Genomic DNA, 20,256 nt, shown 5'->3' on the forward strand with positions numbered 1-20,256 from the left:
AAACCGCAGAACTGCTCCATACAAAGAAGCACTTTGTGTTAAGGTTTGCTGAGCATGGAAGGAGAGGGGTGTCTTTGGCATTGCCTACTCTGCTGCAAAAATAAATAATCAACTGTTCTTGGATAAGCTGAACTAAAAAAAGAGGGGAAATCAAAGTGGAGGAGGAAAAATGTTTGCTTTGTTGCACTGAGAACAATAGACAAAGTTCTGAAATAAATCAAGGCACTATGGGACCTGCTGCTTGTTGCTCTGCCAATCCAAACTTTTGTTGACTTATAAATATCTCTAGTATTCAGTAAGCCTTGTTAAAAGCAACCGTGTAGTAAGACAACCTTTTTTTAATTGTGGCATGAGTAACTAATAGAAAGAAGTAGAAAAAGAAATTCTTGAGAAAAGCTTGACCAATAAAACCTGCAGAGACGTCACAAGTTAAAAAAAAAACAGACTACTGTGAGAGCGTAGTAAGGAAAGCCAAGTTTTGGCTTCTGTCTTGCCAAAATACACGTAAATGCACATGGAAAAATCTATAAAGTGATGAGTGTCTGAGGTAAGAAAAATGACAGGCATTGCTTGGGTCTTAGGTTCCACCAGTCTCGGATCACACTGACTTTTCCTTTTCCAGAGTGGAAAGAAATTAAGTCACAGATTATGTCTCCTGTCGCCCGCCTCACCAGCCAAAAAAGAGCAGGGGCACCCAAAAAAGTTTTGCCAAGTCCCGTTCATCCCAGCTTACTCTCACTCTAACAAGCTTTTTGTCACGTCTTAGTGGAGGGTTCCTAATTTGCCCAACCTTACAATGTCCCTGGCAGTCTCTCAAATTTGGACAGCAGCCCGCCAATGACGGGGTAAGAGAGTCGACTGAAAGCAAAAAAAAGCAGCAATCTGGCAGACAGTGCTGTTCCCTACGACTGATGAAGAGGACACATTCGTCACTTTTAGATTTTCAATCGACAACAATAAAATTTGCACTAAAAGTAGAGCATGTTTTGTGACTGTCTGATGTAAAAACATGTAATCGACATCAGTCTTTTGTGTTAAATTCTGCAAACAGCCAGCAATTACAAAAAAATCTTTGTGCTGTAAACAAGTTCCAGCCGTGAGATCTGGACAGAAAATTTGAACCAGCTCTCGGCTCTCTTGTTCTCTCGCTTGTGACAGGCGTATGCCAGCTCAGCTAAACAGCAGCCAGGGATCAGAGTCAGCACGGAGAAGATGTATTACGCCATTTAGGAGCTAGAAAGGTTTAAATATTGCTGCACAAACCGGGTGGGAACTTCCAATTTATCTGTTCGGATTCGAAGATATGACAAAAGATGTCTTGCTTACTTAGCCACACCTCTTTATGACATAAGCCTAATGCTAACCAATGCACAGAATCATTAACTTGCTGCCTCTGTTCTCAGCTTCATGCACTTATTATAAACACTTACCTTTTTTTGGGCTCAGCCAGAACCGATCTCCAAGAGGATCTCCTATCTCCATGCTGCTTTGATCTGATCTGTCATACAGAGAGGCCTCAGAGGCTCCAACAAAACACCTTCCTGCTTTTGCCACACACTCAAATCCACACTGCTACTCCCTTCTTTTCACATAGAGACCCACTGCCCGGCCAGCAGATCAACATGGCATACAATATGGGGCTAAGAAAGAGAATGAATGGGAGTGGAGGGCTACTTTCAGGGCAGGGAGGGTGTTTGTGAGAAAAAAAAGGGAACAAGGAAATCTTTTCATCTGTCCCATAAATGCAGAGTAACATCTACACTATAAATCTGAGGGTCTTGCCAAACTGGACACATCCTCTCTGCTGCCCCGGATACCCTGCAACACGTCCCATACATCTGTAGGCGCCCACGCTTTATTCCATTATCAGCCAGCTGAGGGATGAACAGTGGATACCTTGTTCGAGAAACCAAGCAAATTACAGCCCCAGACATTAAGATGAAGGGTACACAGGAGGGTGAAAAAGGATAGACAAGAGAACTATGCAGAGACAGAATACAAAGAACTATAAGTCAGTCTGTAAAAGGCACACCAAGGCACCCGAAATACACCCAACAACAACTCTTACTTCACCTCTTGTATATTTTGGTTGACATCAAGCAATTAAGCCTTTTGTTAACTGTTAAAAAGAAGCATGTTAATCTTAAAACTGCATTCAGATACGGGCAATCCAAAGGAGAAATGCTATCAAACAGCCAACTGCTGTACATATTTCAAGAGACTAGAGATAATCAGTTTACGATTTTATTGTTTCTGGCATGTTTCCAATGGGCCTAAAGGGCACCACAAAAGTATGAAGCTGCGGAACTGAAAGGGAATACACAAGGTTTCAGTAAAGGAGTACGTTCACACAATGATGCATTAAACAACACATTTGTCTTATTACAATACAACACTATTTAATTTTTTTTTTTTATATATAGGAAGAATTTGTGACAATTGTACGTGACTCCATTTGCCCCGTTTATGATGACTGTAAGTTTTCTCATAACTCATCCTTTAAGAAGACTTACAGTTTGCATAAACCAAGATGTCTGCTAATCCAAGTCACAGAACAGGAGCTCTGACATAACATGGCTTGCTGTTTGATTAAAATCGTACTGAAACAATCCAACCATAGGCTCCAGTTTTAGAGACAGCAATTCTAGTTTAATTTGTAGGTCACTCAGCGCTAATTAGCAGGTATCTGTGTCTATTTAACGATACTAACCAAGCTAGCTAACATTAGCTGGTAATGCTTTATTTGCTAACTAGCTTCAAACTTTAACAAGTTTTAAAACTGCATTTTCATAAGCAGTGTTGGTCAAGTTACTCGAAAAAAGTAATCAGTAACTAATTACCGATTACTTCCCCAAAAAAGTAATCCTGTTACTTTACTGATTACTTATTTTCAAAAGTAATTAATTACTTAGTTACTTAGTTACTTTTTTAAAACACGATTTACAACCTGAATAGGTGATAAAGCGATAGATCTTTCAGCCCAATTCTACTTTTTCTGCATAATCCATCATACAAAATGTAATCAAATGGAAAAGTCTATTTTTAAAACTTGTTTTATTAGTTGTAACCTTTTAACTTTATGCATCAAGCAAAAATTTAATTATATGCAACATTCTCTGACTGGAAGAAATTTGTTTAACATTTAAACTTATTTTCTGCACATTCCAGCACATAAAATATTTTTTTTGTGTGTTTACACTCAGTCTTTCAAATAGATGCAAGTAAAACACAGCAGAAAATAAATAACATCAAAGACTAGCGGTCCTGTTGCTCTATTTTCACCTGTAAAGCAGGAGTGGCGTAGGCGGAGGTTTACCCTGGTGCAGGTGTGCCGCAGCGGTCAGTTGAAGAATCCGCGAGTTTCTCTGTGAGTTTCCCATTACGTGGTAGCGCACTGTCGGTGATTGCTTGGAAGTTTAGGGGGGTTTTTTCGCTGTAAAAAGAAGTTTTCTTCCCACGCACAACGGACACTAATGTTTTTGTCACTTTTTATGGAATCAAACTCAAAATAAGGTCAGTACTTCCAAGCTTTAAACGCTGCACGCTCATACTCTCTCCCGCACTCGATATATTATCCATTGTTGATCTGCACACAGCTGTTGTCACGAACGTGGCACTCACTTACGTCACTGTCATGAGACGTTCTCGCAAAAAAATCACGGTTTTAGTAACGCAGTAACGCAGCATTCCTACGGGAAAGTAACGGTAATCTAATTACCGTTTTTGCAATAGTAATCCCTTACTTTACTCCTTACCTGAAAACAGTAATCACATTACAGTAACGCGTTACAAGTAACGCGTTACTGCCCATATCTGTTCATAAGTAACAAGACATTAAAAGTGGCTTAAAAGAACGTATGTATAAGAATTGTTCATCTCTGACTCTCTTCCGCAGTATGTCTCCCGTCTTACCCCCAACTGGTCGTGGCAGAGGGCTGTAGCACTTGGTCATAGGGGGATTGTTGCGGTTTTCTCTGTATTATCGTAGGGTCCTTACCTTACAATATAAAGTGCCTTGATGCAACTGTTGTGATTTGGTGCTATGTAAACAAAACTGAATTGAACTGAATGTGAGTATTGTATGAACAGAAGTAAATAACATACATTTAAATACATGTAGTCCTGGATGGTAGCGGCATTTTCATGCTAAATTTTCCAAATACTACTGTTTCAGTGAATGTGCGAAAAGTAGGCTTTAAATTTATTGACTTAATAATACTGGCTAGCTGTATATACTTTTTAGCTCTGATAATAAAAAATCATCAGACAATAAAAGAAAGAAAATAAGAAAAAATAAAAAGATAAAAAATAATAATCTAAGGATAAACCAGGCAAACATGACAGCACACACACTCGAGAAAACAAAAAAATCTGTAATACTAAAAAATATAAATGTCCAAAATTACATATCTGAAGAGCATTGTGGGTAATGCTAGCTAGTCAGGTAGCATAACAAGGTGTTAAAAGCTGGAAGGGGCTCCTTGGTGTTGTTAATAAACAGCAAAGACAGACATAAGATGAAGAAACGAGAGCAGAGATGCACTAAAATAAGAGAGAAACTTTCTGTGCTACTAAGAGACACATTTTGTTTTCATTTCTGCTTGTGTTGTGCTCCCAGTTCTTCCTGAATGTGAGCTGAACCTAAATACTTTTTTACTGCCCTGTCCTTATCTTCAACGTCATGCTTTCTGATTCTGATTCTGATTACTTTCTTTATTTTATGATGACATTTAAATGCCCGCTCATTCAAAAAAACTACCACTAATTACATAAAAAACGATATGCTGACGATGATTTGTGGTCATGACACCCATCAGTAAGTACCCAATAGTTTGAAACTGTATTTGAATAAAGGCTGGCCCTTCACAAAATGGAGCTCCAAACTGGTGAGTGAGGGTATAAAATGGCTGTAGGGAGTGCCAGGACTGGCAGTGCCAGCCAGCAGGGGCAAGTCTATTTGTGCCATCAGAGGCACAGACAGCCACTGTACTGTAACTCATTCATGATATGAAAAACAACCAAACAACAGAAGGTGTATCTGAGAAAATCTGTAAGACATTCCAAACAATGTGTAACATTTTTATGAAAGAGAGACAGAGAAAAAAAAAAAAAGATGAATATCTGCTTCATGAGTCAGCGACTGCTAACCACATATAGGAGTGGCCATGCAGGCTTTGGTTGCTGCAGCAACACAGCCCACAGGTTAGGCAAACACCATGTGCTGTCCACGGCTGAGGTCTCAGGGAACATGGACTTGCTGCTGCTGCTGCCACGGGCAACCAACTATCAAACAGCAAAACCTGTCACAGGATCTCGACTCTGGCCTTCCTGACTCTGCCACAGTGTGCAGATTTGCATTGTAACCTGAAGAGCCTCGGCTTTATTTTTAGTCAGGCATCCTGACTCACAGAATAAAACAGACAAACACAATACAGGTGACTCCTCATGCACACCCATATATATGAGCCCTCACACACACACACACACACACACAAGCCACACCACCACCATCCGGGCAGAACGAATCAGTCGCATTCTTTCGTCCCTGGGCAGAGAGAGACACTAAAATGACTGCATGAGTCTTTCTTTCACAAAAGAAAGACGTGCAGTAAATTTAGTGTGTGTGCAAAGAAAAGGCCCATTCTGCCACAGCTTTAGAGTCCAGTTACAGACACAGTGGTGACTCATTACCATTATTATCTCCGTGACTTTCATAAACTGGATTTCAGTGTGCCAAAGTACCCACAAGAGGGCTCTTTAATGTAGGAAAGAATCGCAGCAGAGGTGGTGCTAAGGGTCAGTGTGGCATTTTAGATTCAGGCTGTTGTTCTTCCTGACATATATTACTACTGAGAGTCTGAACTCTTTTTTCAGGTTATGGGAGGGAACGGGAAGCGATATATAATACTTTTCTTCCTGAAATCCTGTCATTCCAAGACAGAGCACTGCCCCAGCAGCATAACAGACATGAAGTCAATCAATGAAAATGAAATGATGCAGGTGATGGACATTTTAGTGCTCGTTCAAGTGTTTTTCTTGTTTTTCTTTTTCTTTTTTTTTTTCCAAGAACTGCATAATCTTAGGAATGCTCTGGTTGTCTGGTATTATGGCAGTAGAGTATAATTACTCAGAGTAATAAACTATCCAACATGTCCTCGCATGCAACAATGCGAGGACAAGAAGTAACTCAAATCCAGACACTATAATGCCACAATGAAAACTTGCAAGGAATGAAAGCCAACTCTGTGCCTGCAACAAGGCAACGGTATTAAAAAAGAAATAATTTCGTGTGCAGGTTTGGCGCCTCACTTTATGGGTGTGGTAATACATGCGAATTAATGACTTTATATTGTTCTCTTATGCCCATGGTTCTTATTTTGTTTCACACAGTGTTCCCAATAAGAATGGCTAGGCACAAAACCACAGGAGAAATAATACACCACACCCAGCGCTGCACAGCTGCAGGATTAATAAAATATCAGCTGGTCACTGTCTGACACACAAGTTCAAAGTACAATAGACTGGAAACTACAGATGCACTGCTAGTGAAAATCTAGGGTCATATTTGATTGGTTACCAGTGCTGATACCAATTTTAGTAATCAGCCAGAATTCCTCTATATGTGCTTTTCACGAGCCAAGTCACTCCACCCCACAATTCACATGTCTTCACTCCTGCAGGAGATGGCTTTTTCTTTTTTTTGCTTGCTTGTTTTCCATCTGCAAGCTTGGAGTGGTTGGAGTGGTTCTGCTTCCTGTTTTCCATTGTGACATCTAAAACTAAACCTCCTGCCTTTAAAGACAGAACAGGAGTCCAAACAATAGGCAAGCTTCCCGTCCCCAAATTATAATAAAACCCAGATGAGTAGGCGCTGTTCTAGTTGTGCACTCGTTAACCAGCATTGGTGCATTTCTGCGTGAAAGAACTGTGATTTAGAAACGATTACAAAGAAGCAATTACAGGTAACAATTACAAAAAAACAAAGTATCCTGATAGTTTGTCCTTGAGGGTGTATGTCCCACATTGAAACCAAACAGCAGAGTAACTACAGCCAACAGCCTATCAGGTTACTCCCCTGACAACTGTAAGAGCTGCTTAACATTTACGCAGCCAATCTCACGGTGCAGGCTTTGCAACAGAACCGCACTATGAGCTTTTAAAGGGTTTGCTGTGGTTTAATCAATCAATCAATGCACTTTTAGAAACATGTGGGACCACTTGTGCAAGTTGAACACAAATAGCAATGCGCTGCACTTAAAGTGTGATCTTGTAGTGAAGGTGAAGCCTTTTGTAAACGTTGCTTTGCTGAACTAAACGTGCTGCAGGGTAATTAGACGTACTAGACTATCAAATGAACTGAACTGGAGCAAGAGAGAAATGCAAACCAGTTGGATCACCTTTAACAATCATGCAACCGGCTTTGTCAGGATCTTAGGACCTTTATGCGAGGTGTGGCAACAGTAATAACTCCCCCTCGGGTAAAGAAATGTGAACCGCCGTGCACTGGAGGCCGCTGAAAAGTTACAGGAGGGCCATATCTCTACTAATACAATGAGATCCCTTACCAAACATCACCAGAAAGAAGTGTGGAAGCACAAGTTTGCTATTGTCTCGACACTAGCCAAGCACACACACGAGCACAGACACACGTTTTTGGCATTTTTGCTTTGTGAGTAACGTCGGGAGTAACTGAACAAGCATTGTTTGCCCCCACCCATGCCTCCAATCGCACATCCACACATTCACTTCATCAAGATCAGAAGGTTGAGATTTTATCAAGCACTCTGCGGCACAGCAGTTCCAAAATTTCCTTAAAAGATCGTGGGAAACACCGAAGCAGGCGGTGGGCTTTCAATACACCTCACATACAGCTCATCCTTTCCATGGAACACTTGGAGCTGCTACTAAAAAGAATGAAGCAATGTGATGAGGTGGCCTTCTCGTGAACAGGTCACACCCAGGTGTTACAACCCCTGCATTTCTCATACCTTGTGCTAAACATTGCAAATATACTTTAGAGGAAATGACCCCATCCTTGTGATTCATAGAGTGATGATTCAAGATTCAAGATAAAATGTTATCTGTCATAAAATAAGAGTAAAAGTTTATTACACCACTAAACTAGTAATATAAGCACATGTTAAGTGTGTATCCAGCTGCGCTCCAACTCTGTACTAAGTCAACAAAACATGAAGCTTTTATTCATGTGTCAGCAGAAAATAGTTCTTGCAATATCAAGCTGCACGCATTTCCTGTGTTTTATTCCACTCTAATACTACAACTGGATTGATGCAATCAGAGTACTTATTGGTTCATAGCTCCAGGTGTTCTGGACCGTCATCAGTCAGCACGACAGAAGACAGAAGAGAAGAGGGGACTCACCTGAAAAACAAAGAGAAACAAACAGCAGTGTTAATTGTGTAAGGCACATGCTATAGGATAGAAAAGTCGAGTTTATTTGAACTCACTAATAAACGCACAAGGCAAACTTTAAACAGGACAGTTAAAAAGACGATGGAGAAGAACTGGTTTGTCATGTGGACTGCATTAGCAGCGCATGCCAAAAGTAAATGTGTGCTCTGACACTTGCAAAGACTTCAAACTAACCGGTCCCACATGCGGGAACATTCTGTTTCAAGAGTCGGCCTGACAAAGAGCTGAATTATATCCTCATGCTTCAACTATTATGCAAGCGAGTTCCTTCTTTCTTTTTTGCACAAAAGAAAGAGAACATCTTGAGCCCATCCATTCCGATTCAGAGAATTAATAAAAAAGCATTCACTGGGAATGAGCGGCTAATTCAAGTTTACTGGGCAATAGCACCATCTACTGGAGAGAGAGAGAGAGGACAAAGGCACATGTTATTAGGACTCATCCAAACTGGTTTTAGGGTTCCTATAATGATTGTAATCTGCACATCCAAAGCACTTGTGCACCATTCAACTTATGAAACACGATACAGACTGCATTACAGTCAAACCATGTCACATGTTTTTGCAATAATAAGAGTAATAATACCATGCAAATTATTATTATTTTTCTACCTTTTATACTGAACTTTTATTTTTTAGTATTTTCTAAACTAACTTTTCTGCCTTTGTATTCATCAAAGTTATAAAGGGAAGTTTAAAATTTCACAGTAAATACAGGCCAACGCTCTTGGCTTGAAAGTATTCCAGCCTTTAGGGACAGGACAGATCAAAGGCTCGAGCTCCACAGTTGTCCTTTATTCTGATGTCACGCCACTCTGCCCCCACCCAATCTTTACCACCCACATCGCCCTGCTACTGAGTAGGACATTCTCTTCAGCAGCACCACTACAGTTTCCAGTCTATAACAGTAACGCACAAGCACCGACTACCAACTTGCCACCCTGCTAGTGTTTCTCATGGGGAACCACAAGGTAGTTAAATCATCACCCTTTGACACAGATGATCCGAGAACTAACCCGCTCTAAAATTGGACCTGTCTAACTTATGGTATCTTCTAGCAGCTGACCGTAACTGTTTATGGCGAATATTTGCAGTAAATGCTTGACATGATGTGAAAAATGACTGTGTTAATGGTGAGGGCAGTAAAGTTTTAATGGCAAATTTTAAGATTTTATGGATTCACGTTTTGTACTTGGTTTATGGCTTTAGCTTCAGGAGCTACATTCCAAGAAACAAGACGTTACTGAGACATGCAATCAAGAGGAGATGAAAATTAGGTTTTGTCATTTTATATACTTTTTTGTGAAAATAGACATTTTCCAGTTAATAAAAAACTTGATCAAAAAACATTATTTTATCAGAGTTATCATCTCTTTTAATTGCTTAATCCATAAATTAGAAAACAGTAAACTGCACCCATCAAAAATTCTAAAAGAAATATTACTAAGTTGATCATTTATCTGTTAAAAACACAAAGGTTTGCAGTAACACCGATGGTGTGACCGAACCACTATTTTGTTGATGTGCATGATACAAGTTTTTCGATGATTTTTTATAGCAGGAAATCCATTTACAGGAAGTCACAAAACCAAAAGTGAAGGAAACTAAATTCAAAGTCAACAGAACAACAGGATATGAGAGGAAGCATCCTGCAAGAGCAGGCAGACTTTCCTCTGGAGCAACCTCTGGTCACATTTCCTGCATGGACAGTCTGCTGACAAGAAACTGCACAGAAATATTTCAGGAAAAATATTGTAGGTCTCTTTGGTGCCTCCTTGGTGAGGCGTTTCAGGAATGTCCTGCTTGGAAGAAGCCTGGGGTACAGACCCAGGACACCCTAGTGAAATTATGTCTCTCAGATGGCTTGGGAATGCCTCGCTTTTCACTCAGAAGAGCTGGAGGACGATACCACCACAGTAAATTGTAATTTAAACACTCAAGATGTGGCTGAAGTCCAGACTTGTGGCTTTAATTCACTGTGTTTTCCAAAATATTGCATTAGCTGCTGCCTGGTGAACCCTGCACCCTTTTATTGTACAAACAAATTAACAGATTAAAGCAGATAATTTATTATCATCCCAGACCTTACTTTCTGTTCTCAAGGACACTTCAACAGGTAAAGTAAGGGCAGTAGGTCAAAGTTTAGAGATTCTCGTCACTTTGGCTCACAGCATTCTTTCATGCCACGTCACTGAGTGTATCATAAGTGTTACTGTAAATACAGCGAAGGCTACAAGCTGGTTCAAATGGTAATCATGCCTAACATCATGTGTCAAACACACCGCCTATTTGAGCTGCAAACTTTCCCATCTCTGCCTAAGACATGTCAGTGCAACCCAGGACTGCAGGCCTATGTTTCCAAGCCTCCCATGCTCCATCTGTAAGCTCCAGGGAGATATTTACTCATCACTCCCCATTTTCTACATGTGACGTATTTGAAGTGAGTGATGAGTTTGGTGCCTAGACTCCAAGTTCTAACTATATTTTATTGCTGTAATACATCATTTTAAGCATAAGCTGTCTGACTGCACTGCTATTATGCGCTAATAAAAACTGAACACCCCTGCAGGTCAGCTCGACGAGTGCAGGACCAACGTAGCAGGGCGGAGCTTTCTACATCACCGCCCTAGGCTCGGTTTTACCCTTATCCAGATACTACTGTATCATAAAGGCCAAAATAACTCTTTTCAAAGAGACAGAGAGTCTAAAATCATGTGTTTGTTACTAAGCAAGCTTCATCTGCTAACAAATACAGCGAGAAACTGGTTTCAAGAAAAAGATTGCATGTGTTGCATACTGCAGCTGGACAGTTTGTCACAAGGTCTTCCTCATTACTTCAGGTTAAAGAAAGCCTAATGATCTGATCAATGACAGAAGCGTCGATGACATCATCCAACTTTAGGGAAATTCCACAAGAAGCTTTCACTGACTAAATAAATCTAACTATGTTACTAAAACAACCCACAAAGACACTGACTGAAACTTTGAGCCTATTTAATAATACTCCATTGCACACCAGCTAATAGTGGCTACTACCAACCCCTGCCCAAAAACAACACACCAACACACATTTCCATCAGTGAAAACAACCTAAGAAACCTGCCTTGGGCTTTTACTGTTCTCCAGTGCAAAACTGCTCACCGCCAGACAGGCAAACCTTCTCCTGCCAAACACTCAGAATCACCAACATAGTGCACCACTTCTTCACACTCTGTGGGAGGTCTTTGAATCATGCTGCGGCCTGATGGAGGCTCAGTGGGAACGTTTTTAGCCCGTAATCCCTGAGACTATGACAGTAAAAAGGCCTTTGAGTGCAAGAAAAATCCCTCCTTTGTGGGTTCTCGACTGAGAGTCAGCAGCACGGCAGCATCACACTCAGCACACTGCACACACGGAGGGTAAAATACTGCTCGGGCTGCTGAAACAGGGACGTAAAGTAGCATATTAGGGAGCTGCTAGCAAGGACAAGGCAGTAAATCTCCGCAGGAGCACACGGCCACAGTCAGCATCCATTTATTACACTCTAAAAGCTTAATACATCTTCAGCACTCTGTTACAAGATCAGAGGTTAGCAAGTGTTAGTGCATCACTTACTGTACAACAGGTAAAGTCCAGTGACATGAGTAACTGCCTAAATTCAGCTCTAGCATTTCAGCAGGTAACTGCACTGGCTACAATGCACCCATGTAAGAAACAGCATGCTATAAACCATTGAAAATGAATTGAGGATAGCATTGGTTCTGGCAGGCCAAGGAGCCAAGCTCCGTTAGCAATCGTGTCAGATCAGTTGATCTCAACACCTCATTCAACCAGGTGTGCTCAGCTGATCCCAACCTGTTCATCCTATTGGCACACCTCATATGGGCTATACTATTACAACTCAGCTTGCACAGAGTTTCTGCAGCCTTTTCAGACCACTTTGCAACCCACCACCACCCCAACTGCTCCAATTCAGGCTTTCAAAGGCATTTCTGACTGAATCAGTGGCATACTTGTTGCCTTGTCTGTTCTATGAGTAATTCTTGTCGCACCTTAGCTTTTTGCACATGAAAGTCCCACAACACAGCCAATACTGGCAAATATGGAGATGGAAGATTGATTAACAGTCTTGATTACTATATATATTTGTTTTTGCACTCTTTGATCCATACATTCTCACGTTTGCAGACAGACACCTGTTACACGTTTTCTACTGTTGTAGTTTTGCCCATGTGCAGTCCCACCCACTGAAATCCTCTGTTTGCCGGCCCTGCACCTGTATCACGTTACCTCTTAGCTTTGTTGCCTGTCTCCTTTCTCTCCTTTCAGCTGCATGTTTGTTCACTGCGTTTGCGTACCTTTGCTCGAGTAGAAGGACTCCATGATTCAGACGCGTTCAAGAAGAACTTTGGAACCTCACAGCTTACTAACGGCGGCTTTTCCCTACAGCTATCTTCTTCTCTCCTTTCCGCTTTCACTCCAGATTTTTGACTTTCTCTTGCAGCCTATGTTCTCTGTCAAACACGTCACGCTGCGTAGATCAACAGAAGTCCCCCCCCACCAGTCTCCTCCTCCTCCTCCTCACAGGTCAGAGCCGCCCTCCATAATAATACCTCTGTGTGTGTGTGTGTGTGTGTGTGTGTGTGTGTGTGTGTGTGTGTGTGTGTGTGTGTGTGTATGTGTGTGCATACTCATACGTGAGTGTGTATGGAGCTGAAGTGTTTGACAAAGAGCTAAAATTTCAGAGCAGCAACAAAGGCAAACAAAGGCATGAAGATGAAAGAAAACAATAGAACACAAGTTAAATTCAATTAAATCAGGCAGCACTGCTCCATGTTCCCGCTGGACTGACAAAATAAATGTTTAACTCAATAATTAATCTCACATTAGAGTATGCATGAGGGTTAAATATAATTATTTCATGCAGCTTTGAGTGGGATGAAAAGCCTGCATTGGGATAGGGTGTGAAAAGACTATTAATCTGCTGATTTGGAGACACAAAAATGCTGGAGAAAAACAGCAGCAGGTTTTTCTAATCGAAAAGACACTGAACACAGAACAGTCAAAGAGAAATGACTGTATTGCATGTGCACTGTGTAAAACACTGTGAAGATAAAGGTGGCGAGTGTTTGATGTCCACGAGGCAAAAGGGAGTCAAATTTATATATAGCATATGTATGCAAGTGGGCCATTTAACTGGGTCTTCTAAAATGTAACAACGCAAGTGACGGCGTTAGCCAACATGCATGATGAATTCGATCCTGCAGTGCAGTGTCAATGCTAGCCATAGCTGCATTTAAAGCTTGCGTGTGAAGCAGGCATTGGAAGCCATAGGGTTAATCATTAACACTTTTTTCCTGAATTACAGCACACACTCACACACATTAACCCAAGCTAAAGGTATCCGGAAGGCGTGGGAGGAGAAAAGGAGAAAAAACAAGGAACTTTGGCTGCAAGTTGTTGGATTTTTTTAAAAATTACTGTTATTTTCAGTATGAAGATAATGAACAGCACTTTTATGATATTAGAAGAGAGATTAATACTAATGGTTAAATGTAGAGTGGTGCTATAAATACACTAAGAAAAGAGATGAATCATCATGGAAACCCCTTAAAAGCCTAGGTATATTGCAGCATAGCTAAAGGGAGGATTCAGGGTCGTGTAATCCATCCCTAAATATAACCTTTGTCAAAAAGGAAATATTTAAGCCTAATTCAGATAAGAAAGTAAATAGAGCAGAGAGGGCTGGTTCTGTCCCCTGGCTTCTGTTTGTTTACCATGAGGGAGACACTAAGTCATTTCACAGCTGTTGCTCTCATTAAGCATACTATAAGGTCTTTCCCCATAGCGCTAGAAAGCCATAACTAAAAATAGCTCAACAACAGAGAAGGGAAACTACCCATGATGCATTTCCTTACAGGGAAGCAGGGTTAACTATATGACAGGAATGTCTTGAATTGTGTGCAAATTGCTGTAAAACATTGTGGACATGAGTGTGAAATGATTCCACAGAGCGCCTGCTTCAAACAGTGCAGATGTCCCAGATGACAGAAGCGACAATAGGAGCGTGGAGGCTTTGCAAACAGCATAAAGCACGCCCATAACAAATACTGCTTGTGTTTCTGAATTCAGGGCTGGGTCGACAGCTGGAAGATGCCGCGCAGAAAACAGTTCAGGAATTTGATAACTCCCATATGGTATTTTAAAAAAGGAAAAATGGGAGAAAAGGATGGAACGGCTACAAGTAAACAGATTAAAAAAAATTGTCCTGTCATATCTTCTAAAACAGACCACATGGTTCGGACCACATAGAAACCATCGCCTACACAGTTGGGTTCTCATCAAATTACCCTGTGAAGCAGACTGAAAGATTGTAAACAAATTTAGGCCTTGGCTGCTGAATTCGCCCATCACAATGGGGAGAAGGGGGTGATAATAAATCATTCTGTCTTTGTATCTGCATTGTTTTGGCTTGTTCTTAATGTTCGGGTGTGCGGAGATGTCGAAAGAGATCAACAGCGGTCGATGGAGCAAACTTTATTTGAGTGGAATTTACTGACCAGCTTCATTGTGACATTTATGTGTAGCCACAACATTTGAGGCAAGCAGCCACTCCTGATTTACAGCATGGCAAAAGCATGGTGTCACAGATAAAGAGAAAAATCCCCTGTTAGTATTATATATTGTGAACAGACTGTGTTTGAAGTTTGTGATTGGAGCAAAACTAAAGGATAATTAAAGTTAACTGTAGTTTAGCAGTTCTGTTTCACTGGATGGGACAGTGAGGATTTAGCTATTCATTATTTTCTGTCTGTATTAAGTCACCAATAAGCTGACATTTTTGTTATTTCTCTGTCAAAAGGCAAAATAATTTAACACCAGGAAGCTAAAAAGTTTCATTTATCAGCTACCACGACTGATAATCTTGCAGGAGGTTTGTTATCATTTTAGGAGAATTCACGAGGACATCGTGCAGCCAGTTAGCATGCGGTCGCAAAAGATGAGTCATTTGCTTGTGGTCAGAACTGTGGCCTATGATACTGTGAGTCATTTCTTGATCAGACATCTTTTGTTGACATAGAAATTAAAGCAAACAAAACACAGATTGGCAAGTAACTAGATGAGTCACTTCCTTTCTGCATTATACATACAGTTTAAGAAGCTGTTGTTCAGCTGTCATTCTCTGTGCCATCGTCAGTTGAAGGAAAATGAAACACAGGTGACTGAATGGATGTGGATGGGAGAAAACACTCGAGCTGTGTAAAGACTTGTCCTTACTTCAAGTTCAAGGGCCTTGTTGCTGATCATTAAGTTCTGAGTCCATGAGAATCATTTGTTTGCCAAATTTCTGGAAATCCTACACGGTTTTTAATCTCTTCTTTTCAGAGATGTCTCATTCCATTCCTCTGACACGAAGCAGACAGTTTGCTGCCTTTTTTGGCAGCTAGCTGTCTCTGATCAAAGACCAAATGCCTGTGGCCAAAGAAACATCATTCCTGACTTAAGAATTGCAGCTAAGATGGGTTACAATGATTTCATCTAAGCTACTGTAATACTGAACAAGCAAATATATCAATTTCAACACAGCAGAATAATAGCAAGAAAAAAAGTATTGTTTAAACATTATATCAACAGTATGCTTTAAAGTGGCTACGATTTCCTGAAACTTGAAGAAAACCATTTGTAATTTTCATTTCCTGTCTTTGTGTTCAATCTTCAATTCTATCATCGTGGTCCCAGAAAATGAGACTTGGATCCAATACAATAGCAATTGTGATAACAACTGTTAATAAAACAAGACAAGACCGCCAAACATCAGATTTTAAAACAGTATCTAGAACCTGTGTTGTTCAAACACTAGCTACACTGATAGTGACAAACAAAACTCAGATAATAAAAAACTTGCTATAGACTTACAGGAAAAAAAAGGGTGTCATTTAACAGATTTTTAAAAACCCACTATGCCACAGCTTTGTGATAGTGGTCGATTGATGTAATACAAAGACGACACTGATCTGACAACATGCATGTGCCAAAATGTTACGCCTCTGGATAATATCCTGTTGGTCTTTCTTGTTCTGCCAAAAAGTGCAAACTGCACAAGCAGGAAAAATACAGGGGCTCTGAAGGTGTGCTATGTCATCAGGTATGGAGATAATAACAACAGGTCTTTTAAAGCAAGGTTCCAGCTGCCAGGTGGAACAGCTACTATCAGATGTTCCTCCTCTTCCCTTTCATCAGACCACCGCAGATAGGTATCGACTACTGCTGAACGTTAGTATCATATACTGACCTATCTGTTTTCTTAACTGCTTGCCTGTATCAGGGCTGTGCGGGCAACTGGAGGCTATCATATAGTAAAAGGCACATCATGAACAAGCCACACACATAGAGATAATCACCCTCACCCTCTTCCACATCTACAGCCAACACATATCAATAGAGAATAGAGTCTAACCCATGTATCAGTGCTGCCGATATCGATATCTACTTTTATAGTGACCTTTTTATAACAGACTTGTAACTGAACTCTTTATGTTTTCTGCATCTCAAAAAAAAATTGTATATCAAGTCAACAAATAGTTGGACTATACTAGAGTGAACCACACAGGGAGAACATGTTCTTCTAGAGCAAAGAAGAAATATGAGATAAGATAAAATAGTGATTTTACCTCAGAGAAACCAGGACTGGCTGGTCTACTTTGTGTGACTTTTACATTCTAACGTGTTCTTTTCAATCTAAACTACCCCATTCATACACCAATAACAGGAAGAAAAAAATATTAAGACATGATATTTCAGTAATCTAAGACATTTCCCCTTTTTAACTTCAATAAGGTGTTCCCATTTCTCTGGTATCCAACATCTTAACCATGACAACCATCTCACTAGTAACACCCAGTCATCTCCAGTCCCAGCTGCCTGATAATAAAAGCATCTCTTAGAGTGAATCTCATGAGGCGAGAACCAGAATCTGTGATGAGGGATGAATAGATGGGAAGTATCACTACAGTGTTATCAAAAGTAAGGGCATGGTCCACATGAGAAAAACACAGACAAGCACACAGCTGCAGAGCCTCGAGTATGCATCAGACATGCACGCACTACAACGCAACACTCCAGGGTAAACATACTGAGAGGATGTACTAATAATAATGGATTGGATTTATATAGCGCTTTTCAAGGCACCCAAAGCACTTTACAATGCCACTATTCATTCACTCTCACATTCACACACTGGTGGAGGCAAGCTACGGTTGTAGCCACAGCTGCCCTGGGGCAGACTGACAGAAGCGAGGCTGCCATATCGCGCCATCGCCAGTAGGCGGTAGGGTAAAGCGTCTTGCCCAAGGACACAACAACCAGGACAGAGAGCCCGGGGATCGAACCGGCGACCTTCTGGTTACAGATGCGCTTCCCAACCCCCTGAGCCACGGTCGCCCACCTGTACTACCTCTCACTCTGCTGTTAAATGGGAATATATTCATCATTACCCCACGCTGTGGCGCCGCACTCATGACAGGCCTGAAACTATCCTGAATGCAAACAGTGTTCTCAGCAATCAGCAAAGTGGTGACAGAGTGACCAGCCAGTTTATACCTGTCACTCTGTTGTGTCACTCTGTGAGCTACATTTCCCATAAAATGTTGTACATCTTTGTGTGATGTTTTTTGTAACAGAGACAAATCCAGAGGAACAAAGAAGGTTTACTCTCAGAGGCCTGAGGTAAACAAGTGAAGGAAGCCTGGAGAACCTCCCAATGCTCACATTTGCTACTCATTAATTACACTATAATGTGGAAACCCGCTTGCGCTGCTTCTCTGTTTATTTTACCTCATGACAAAGAGTGCTGAATGTCATATTTTGCCACTGTTTTTTTTTCTCATCAAAACAGAGAAACTGCAGAGTGGAACAGAAGGAAAATCAGTGTACGTAAGCATACGCTACATTTCAGAAATGCGGATGCAATCTGTCCAGAAGGGTCAGGGACAAAAGAAAAGGAAATTAAAGAAATAAACGCAAGGTTATGTGTGAGAAGTAATTCCCAAAATACCTACAAGCAGGTCATGGAATTTCCTCTAACCGATTCATGTGTGTACAGTGTGGAGCATGGCCCATCCAGACACTATAGAGACCATACTGCTTATAGAACAAGGGGAAGGAAGGGATCTGTTCAATCCCTCTATAAGCTTACCCCTAATATTTTCAGTCAGTCTCTACAGACAAGAACAAAGTAAAATAAACATTTCATCTCTGAACGACTGTGCGCAGACTCTTCAGGTGTTTTAGCCGGCTGGTAGACAAAGCTTGAAATAAAAACCGTTTCAATCTCTTTTTTCTTGAAACACATTAGAAATGCAAGCAGATTTGCAATACTAAGAACATTTCCTGCATTACAAAAGGTATTTCCTTCAGACAATAGAGGACAGTGGGTCGCAGGATGCAGGGACCTTGTGCTGATTCTCACTTTTTCTCAGATGACTGGAGTGTAAACTTGGTTGCTGACCACCTTTTTGCTTTTTTTGAGCAGTGAGACCAATGTTGCATAAGTATACTTGAATGAAACAGTTATTGTATTTTGTTGTCACAGATTGAGCATAGCAGACATTTAAGAAATTGTTGCTCAACTTGAAATTATTGTGTAACATTTGTATTCAACTAAATGTCATAAAAGCTTTCTGTATTCATAAATATGTGATGTGTGACCGGATTGGCTGGTGAAACAATCAGTGTGAACTGCAGCATTAAGATATGATATTATTAAAAGTATTATGATGGGTTAAAATAGACTGAGGTCACCATCAGACATGCCATGAATACCAATTTAACAGTTGTTAATTTGCACTTTGGCATCGCTAACCATATGTGTCATTGCACTTTAAAAGGGAACGTCGAGATTTAATCAAACATTTTTAGTTCTCTTAATTGAAACAGCACATTTCAGATAACGACTAACTTACCTTATCTGATTACATTACTGATATGCAATCGCCTTGTTTGTCTTCTTTTATTTGCTGCTATTTGTTGCTATTTTGGTAAACAGAAGGTTTCAGGTGACGAACATGAATATGTGTGTTACTGAAAAGAGAGGAGAACCCAGTTTATATATATATTATTATATGACAGCCATGGTGGAGAAACTGGGGTTTGTATCATCGCAGTAGCTTACAGCATGAACACTACTGCCCTGTTAGCCTAGCATTAGATGGAATACACACAGCTTATGTGAGCTTTTTTGTAAAATAAAGAGTATATTTAATGTTGGTGTAAAGAACATGTATGTAAATATAGGCCAAAAATAGCTTTGATAACTACATATAGGATGATATGTGAGTTAGCAATGTTTTGTGGCTTATGCTAATTAGCAGGGTTGACTACTCTCATGCTTCCACACAAATTTCATGCCAAATAAATACAAATAAATAAAGATGAAAGCCAGTACTTTGTGAAAAAAGGTTAAATAGGTTAAATAGGTTAGGTTAGACAGATTAAAATGAGCAAGCACCTCAAACAAAAACACAAACATTTATTGATAATGTAGCAGCATGCTAGGCCAGAGTCTGTGGGTTAGGAAAGGCCTCACTGTGGATCAGTGGCGACTACCGGGTTTGGCAGATCCCCAAGGAAAGCATATGCTGGGTGGTTGTGAGCATATTTCGAATAAAGTTTGATGAGTCCACAGTCCCTCTTAGTAAGTCTGGTCAATTTTTCTTCTTATATTTCTGTTTTTTTCAGTTTTCATGGCTAAATTCAAAGACAGTATTTGTAGCAGTGACTACTACAGAGTGAGCGTGCATATCTACCTTAATTATCATGATGTCTAAAATCGTTAGTATGTAAATTT

General features: G+C 40.5%; 1 protein-coding gene across 5 annotated transcripts in view; it reads right to left on the reverse strand.

The window, feature by feature from the left end:
• Positions 1–20,256, reverse strand: part of plecb (plectin b) — a 124,069-nt gene that overhangs the window by 65,191 nt on the left and 38,622 nt on the right. The window contains exon 1 of one of the 5 annotated variants that reach the window (XM_084945114.1): positions 12,770–12,848. The exons of 3 other annotated variants lie outside the window; for them this stretch is intronic. In XM_084945114.1, coding sequence (XP_084801240.1) covers positions 12,770–12,794 — 25 coding nt within the window. In that variant the 5' untranslated portion in view covers positions 12,795–12,848. Of the gene's footprint in view, positions 1–1,430; positions 2,401–12,769; positions 12,849–20,256 lie in introns of those variants that run through there. One more of the 5 variants, XM_084945111.1, reaches the window with a different exon arrangement.

Source organism: Perissodus microlepis, chromosome 11 (assembly GCF_051167445.1).
Source record: "Perissodus microlepis isolate ML-2025 ecotype Zambia chromosome 11, ASM5116744v1, whole genome shotgun sequence".
Taxonomy (NCBI): domain Eukaryota; kingdom Metazoa; phylum Chordata; class Actinopteri; order Cichliformes; family Cichlidae; genus Perissodus; species Perissodus microlepis.